General features: G+C 43.6%; 1 protein-coding gene across 2 annotated transcripts; it reads left to right on the top strand.

Moving 5' to 3' along the window:
• zfand2a (zinc finger, AN1-type domain 2A) lies at positions 1-3,781 on the top strand. 2 transcript variants are annotated; one of them, XM_076144271.1, is made up of 10 exons: positions 1-157; positions 926-1,017; positions 1,102-1,196; positions 1,418-1,549; positions 1,648-1,799; positions 1,888-2,016; positions 2,308-2,383; positions 2,481-2,557; positions 3,068-3,152; positions 3,463-3,781. In XM_076144271.1, the coding sequence occupies exons 2-10, from the start codon at positions 963-965 to the stop codon at positions 3,502-3,504; spliced, it is 843 nt and encodes a 280-aa protein (XP_076000386.1). In that variant the 5' UTR covers positions 1-157; positions 926-962; the 3' UTR covers positions 3,505-3,781. The 2 variants fall into 2 exon arrangements, with proteins under 2 accessions (XP_076000386.1, XP_076000387.1); XM_076144272.1 differs by having other exon boundaries at positions 3,068-3,202.
• The last annotated feature ends 3,094 nt before the right edge of the window (positions 3,782-6,875 follow it).

The raw sequence follows: 6,875 nt of genomic DNA, 5'->3' as shown, positions 1-6,875 counted from the left end.
CGGGTACTCATCAAAACACAGTGAAAGGGGCTCGCGGCGCTGCTCGGGCTGCGCACTCAGAGCATCAATCACGGATAAAACACACCCGGGACGGCCGCTGACTTTATAGCGACTTTATTTGGAGACGTCAGACAGTTTCACCACAACAGATAACGTGGCAAGTAAACACTTTGCCCTAATATAAGGTTAGCTAGTCGGTTTCATCTAGGCTACTGTAGTTAGCTAAAGATATTGCCTGCCTGACTATCTTACCAGCAGCTGTGTACGGTAAAACTCAAATCAACGGAATTATTCTTGTCGGGTTTGTGTTGTGGAATTCAGTACATAGTCTATCATGTGTTACTTCGTTACGTTGCAGTTGTTACCTAGTGTATTTTAGCATATATTATCATATAACATTAGCGCGACACAGGCTAGCGTCTGTTTTTGGTGAGGTCGGTAAAACGGTTTAATGTGGAAACTTTCACCTTATTAAACTGCTTTATTCGCGGAGTGTCATTCGGGTTTGGTTACATAACGAGCTAAGCAGCGCTAGCATTACTTATGACATCTCTGTAATCTAGTTAGCTTCGCCTAGCTGGCTAGTGTGCTATGTGGCCGAATTGGGCTGGGCTAATGGTCTCCGCTGTTTTTTGGACTCGATGTGACAGTATTTGAAAAAACAAGAACAGTCCGTTTACATTGAGTTTGATTTGCTCTTATTTATTGTATTGTAACCCGATGTCAACACCGAGCAGTATTCAAAATGTACGAAAGTGCCAACAGAAGCAGCTAAGAAGGTTTCCGCTGATCACTGGTGTTGTGTTTGTACGGGTTTCCGTGTTATCTGGTAGCGTGAGTGTTTATCTGAAACACTGTCAGTCAGCTCGCTGTGGTGAGTGAGTGCTGATTTCTCCATCTCTCCCTCCCCCTCTTCCCCCTTTAGCTTTTGTTGACGTTCGTCTGTAGCCGTTTTGTGCGAAATGGAGTTTCCAGATCTGGGCGAGCACTGCAGCGAGAAGACCTGCCAGCGCCTCGGTGAGTCTCCCGGGAGCTGGATGAACCCGTCCCGCTAACGTGAACTTGGGACTTGTTATCAACTACTTGTGTTTGCCGTTGCAGATTTCCTTCCAATGAGATGCGATGCATGTCAGGAGATTTTCTGCAAAGATCACATAACCTATGCAAACCACAAATGCACTTCATCCTACAAGAAGGTATTTGTTTGTTGTTTTCAGTAAAGTACAGCTGTGTTTGCTATAATCTGATCAGGGCCACAATCATTGATCTACTGATTGTTTAACTTTTAAAGCTGTATTTAAGACTTTTTTTATACACTCCTTTGTCCTGGTCATAGTTGATTTTAATGGAAATTGTAATATTCTCGTACTTTTTCTGCAATCATTACATTTGTTAATGTCCTTAATTACTCCTATAGGATGTCCAGGTCCCTGTCTGTCCATTGTGCAACATACCCGTTCCTGTGAAGAGAGGGGAAATGCCTGACATTAAAGTCGGGGAACACATTGATCGGGATTGCAAGTCAGACCCTGCTCAGAGAAAGAGAAAGGTCTCCTTTTAAAATGCTCTCTTTTGAATCAATCGCTCACAAAGCAAACTTAAGTTTAAAGACCTGTGACAATATAATGTTTCTTTTCTGTTTTTCAGATTTTCACAAATAAATGTTCCAAAGGAGGTTGTAAGCAGAAAGAAATGATGCGGGTGACGTGTGACCAGTGCCATTTAAATTACTGTCTTAAACATCGACACCCGCTAGACCATGATTGTAAGACTGGCAACAACGTGTTGTCCAAACCGGGGTTGGTACAGTGTTACGCCACGTCTCCTCTCAAAGCCGCCGTACGATGTCAAAGATGAGGATGACTGACTGGTCTCTTTCTGTCTCAGACACGCTGCTGCAATGAGGGCCCAAGGTGCTTCATCCTTCGCTGCCTCTGCCTCTAGTTCCGCCGCTTCAGGATACTCTCGGCCTGTTTCTAATGGCCCGAGTGCAAATAGCAGGAGCCACAGCACCGGGTAAGCACTTCTGCTCCGTATCGATCTACACCGCTGTGCAGAAATTACAAATTCAAGTCAACGCATGGGAGCGAGTTCTGACCGTGAGATATTGACGCTGCTGCAGCAGAGTGTTGGAGGGCATCACAGCAGTGCCAGTATCTCATAGTTAGCAAATCTTATTTATTCCCCTTCTACGTCCTTCCAGGATCTGCTGTATAACACCTAAAGTTCATAACCTCAAGTTTACACGTTTAGACTCAAAGTAACTGTTCCAATATACTTATTCTTTGCCTTTTTTACTTTTGATAGCCCTGCCCCAAGGATCCCAACGTCGGTTTCAGCACAGAATGTAGTCCCAGCAACGGCATCACTTCAGGGAGGCCTGGTATGGACATTTCTCCAGTGGCATAGAGAGCGAGTGATAGAATGTTCCGGTAAGGCCCTGTTCACATTACTTAACGGCTCTTGTGCTGTGATTGCAGACCGAAGAGCAGGCTTTACAACGGGCTCTGGAGATGTCACTGGCTGAGTCCAAGCCCGCGGTCCAGCCGGCGCTCAGGTGAGAAACCCTCATCAGAAACCATAATCCCATAAGTATCTCATGGCCCTTGAGATTACTTCAAGACGGCTGCTGTTGTGTCCATGTTGTGCTGCTGTGGAGAACAACAGGAAATGTCCCACAGCATAGAAGAGAGCGTCTTCAGTTGTGTTGCCAGGCAGAGTCCGTACGTTACATATCCTTAAAGAGATTCCTATCGGCTCACACACATTTTTGATCAGGCACAGGTGGCTTCATTCTTGGTAGATATTTACTTACACTCAAAACCAGGTGCATTGTGGGAGTATGAGGGTGATTTCATCATATTTGCACCACAATGGGATGGAAATCAGCACAAATGTAGAGGGGCGGACCTTCATTATGGAATTGTAAATAGTACACGGCCTAAACATAAACAAGTTTTGAGGGCATGGAAACGTGACTGTGGATACATTAACAGGAACCTCTGCTTCTTCCCCTTTAGTGTAAGTAATGCAAATTCACATTCCTTTGTGCGTGTGTGTGTCTTAGCCCTCAGGAGCAGGAGGATCTGGCTCTGGCTCAGGCCCTTGCTGCCAGTGAAGAAGAGTACAGACGGCAGCAGCAGAGACAACAGGTATCCGGAAGGCTTAGCCGACACTAGCATGCTAACAGGAACACATGGAGGTACATTACCATGGCAACTTCCCCTCTGATCTTTCGTAACTGGCACATAATGAAATGAGAGGAATGAAACAACACTTTACTGAATAGTGTTATCTTTGGGGTGTGTGTGTGTGTGTGTGTGTGTGTGTGTGTGTGTGTGTGTGTGTGTGTGTGTGTGTGTGTGTGTGTGTGTGTGTGTGTGTGTGTGTGTGTGTGTGTGTGTCGTACATGTTGCTAACTGAAACTGTCTCTGTTGCTAACTGAAACTGTCTCCGTTTCAGGTGCGAGAGCAGCCCAAGCAGTCCAACTGCAGCCTCTCATAAACCAGGACCGCCAACTTGGCACCAAGTGGCGTTGCTGAAACTGGACACTGCACATCTGGAATACCAATATACATTATATGCCGATTATAAAATGAATGGATTATCATTGGAAGTTATGGAGACATTAGCGCCTTCTGAACCATGAGCACACACTTTCCCAGCAGGATCTGTCATTTTGACTAATGATGCGCTGTGTAGATATTTTATATGCTGATCATGATGTCGTTATATCACCTCAAATAAATCTTGAATAAATTATTTAAATGATGCACTCTGACACACTTTGAGTCCTGAATGTCTGAGTTGATCCAGAATGTCACAATATGAGACGCACGCAGGGATTCACACCTCAGCGATCACAGAGTCACTAAGGCGTGGCTCCTGTTAGCGAGGCAAATCAGTGGGATGAGAGCCCTGTGAAGCTGTCAGGTCCTTGATTCAATCATTTAGCAGAGCGGTTCAGGTTCATTTAGGAGAAAGATGGGTGATTGATGATGGTTGATGGGTTATTAATGGACTTGTGACTTTAACATTCCATTTGACCTGAGAGCTGTACTAAATGAAGCAATTCAGTTCAAAAATAAGACGCTCTGCATTTTACAGAAACTCCACTTGTCTACAAATAATTAACTAAATCCACTTGCTGTCAACCGTCCATGTGACATCCAGAGTGTGTACAGCAGAGGGCAGTAAAGCAACATAGCTGATATTTTCTCCTAACAGGACTTACTGCAAATGGACCTGCTACTTGTTCACCTTGGAACAGATGTCACTCATCATTTGGTAGAATGTAATGAGAATCGCTCTTTGTACTTTGGCCATGGCCCATTTGTAAGATAAAGAGGCAACAAGCAGGTCAACAGAGTCATGAGATGTGATGGAAATATTGAAATTGCTGTGACGTGGGCCCAAGGCCGCTCACATGGGGGTGTGTAACGATCTGAGCTGAGGGTCATACATCTGCTGGAGGAGATCCTCTTTGCATTGGGGTCTAGTTTGTTGTTTGTTTTTAGTGTCAGACACACAATTTTGCTGTCGTTCTATTGGGGCCCCCCTAAGGGAGTGAGACGGTAAATCTGGTCACAGCAAAACAAACAATGCACATGAGACCATAAGAAAAAGTGAATGCCCCTCACACAACAGATATAACTCACTGCCTAATTTAAGAGCTGACAACTTGAAATTAAAACAGTTTCATTTACAGAACCGATTGCTATGGTGATACGACTAAATGCAGCATGCTGCCAGAGCACTCGTTAGGGTTTACACCCACTTTTGCATACCAGATGGTGAGCCAGCTTCAGGGGTAACTCATCTCCTGAATATATACATGAGCTTGAAGAAGCTCCTGGTTCTGCCTGATAACAGTGGCCACTGGCAGCAGACTACCTGAGCTTAAGGTATGAACAAGGACACACACCTGGCTAACGGCAACCCAATGTGCACCGGAGGAGCATTCAGAAATATGGTGGTTGCTTCAAACATCACTTCTAGAAACTGCAGTTTTTTTGAAGAGTAGAATAGATAGCACCAGACTGTGGATACGGGGGGAGAACACATGAATCACAGCTATAAATACAGTGGAATGTGATGGCTTAATGAGAGCTCTGAACCCAGAAGGGAACATTTCATTACAAGTGCACTTGGAACTTGTTGTGATGTGAAATTGGAACAGATCGAAAATAGCTCCAGCTTCAGATGAGTCCTCTTTACTCTCTACTCTTGACCAGAGATGTTCTCTAAACTCTGTGAGAAGTGTAACATCATAAAAGGATGAGTGGTAGTGGAGCACAGAGCAGGTCAGAGTGGTGGACCAAGTTAATTGATTCTGAGCTGCAAAGTAGCTTGAAGCAAGCTGAACTGAGGGAATGTACGAACAGGATCAGAAGTGAAGTATCGCCTGTTGTTGTATATTGACTGAACGGAGGTGCATTGAAGGGCAAAGGCAGCACAAAAAATTGAATTATTGATTAAAACACTATTTCCTAATCAATTAATTTGTTCTATTCTTTACTACTGCTGGTACACAGACCACAGCTTTCACCTCTCAGTATTATTCTGATTCCAACTCTTTTTTGGCATTGGTACCAACACCACTAACGGCTTTATTTGTTGGTTAACAAAGTGGACACGCTTTCTTGTCAGTAGTAACCCTCTCACACTGGGTTCTGCCGTGTGTGTGTGCTCAGCTGTCTGCAATGTATTTGATGGGCACTTGAACATAAAAGGGAACATACACGAGTACATACAAAGAGTGCGAGGATCTCATCTCATATCTCAATAGGAGCTAAAACCAGACTAGCGAAGGGTTTGAAGTGGAATCACATAAAGGATATAGTATAACACACACTGCGTCTTTATGGTGTCTTCAGGAGGTTCAATTCTTCTCAAGAGCTTTCACTCGCTATTATCTCTACCTCTCATTTCACCTTTGCTCATCAGCAAGTGTTGACTTTACCAATACACTTTGATCAATAAGACGGCAATCTCAGGTAGGACACACTCAGAGAGTTCAGCAAGGTAACATTTCCTCACACTGGATTATTTTCAACCATTTGAATTGTTATGTATTGAGCACAATCTAATAAATAAAAACAATCATAGCTTATTGATTATTGTTTCATGAATGCAAAACTGTTAGATATGAAATTTTAATCCCTAGAGTATTTTCACCCAGAGGTCAACACGCCTCTTTGTGTGTTCTGACAGAGCTTCTCATGAATGTGCTGTGGGACTGGATCCAATCAACTTGCTTCAATAGACTCAGGAAGTAATTGAGTGTGTGCTATAACATTTCTATTCTATTAGAGCAGAAATAAGCTGTAAGACACCCAAAGGGTGAAAGCGTGCTTGTGTTCCTCTCAAATCAATGCAATGATATTGAGGAAAACTAGAAATACATTTCTGGAAGAAAATGCACTGTGATCGAAAACGCTGTAAACATGCTGAATGCTGAACCGCCTGCAGAGTCGAAAAGATTGAAGCCTGGTGACGTCAAGTTGAGTATCACATACAACGTCTAAAATGGTTTCTGTTCCTGAAAGTATGAAAGGCCTGAGCAATAGGGAATCGTTTTTAACAGGCACTTTCTAAAAACCCATGAAATATGTGAAAATGCTGAAACCCCCCCTTGAAAGAATGGAGCTATCTGAAAATGTCTGAATGGTTTCTGTACCTGAAAGTGTGAAGAAGTTAGAAGCAGTTTGAGTGACAGCTAAAGTTCATATCCTTTGAGGCTACAGATTGTTTGTCAGGTGCAGGTGCAGCCAATTAAGCAGAGACACACAGCTGAGTCAGTCTAAAGGCGGGAGAAGAAGGAAAAACACATATGGAACAACTGGCTCGCTCACAAAATCTGTAGCTACTATCTG

The sequence above is a fragment of the Genypterus blacodes genome, unplaced genomic scaffold, assembly GCF_046128005.1.
Source record: "Genypterus blacodes isolate CSIRO-AG114 ecotype Tasmania unplaced genomic scaffold, CSIRO-AGI_Gbla_v1 ptg000028l_1, whole genome shotgun sequence".
Lineage (NCBI taxonomy): Eukaryota > Metazoa > Chordata > Actinopteri > Ophidiiformes > Ophidiidae > Genypterus > Genypterus blacodes.
This window is presented reverse-complemented; position numbering and strand designations above follow the sequence as displayed.

Excerpts from the sequence above, each read along its gene's own strand:
- zfand2a (XM_076144271.1), top strand. The coding sequence starts at position 963 with ATGGAGTTTCCAGATCTGGGCGAGCACTGCAGCGAGAAGACCTGCCAG. Across the intron at positions 2,017-2,307 it reads AGCAGGAGCCACAGCACCGG|CCCTGCCCCAAGGATCCCAA; the intron begins GTAAGCACTTCT and ends TACTTTTGATAG. Across the intron at positions 2,558-3,067 it reads GCGGTCCAGCCGGCGCTCAG|CCCTCAGGAGCAGGAGGATC; the intron begins GTGAGAAACCCT and ends TGTGTGTCTTAG.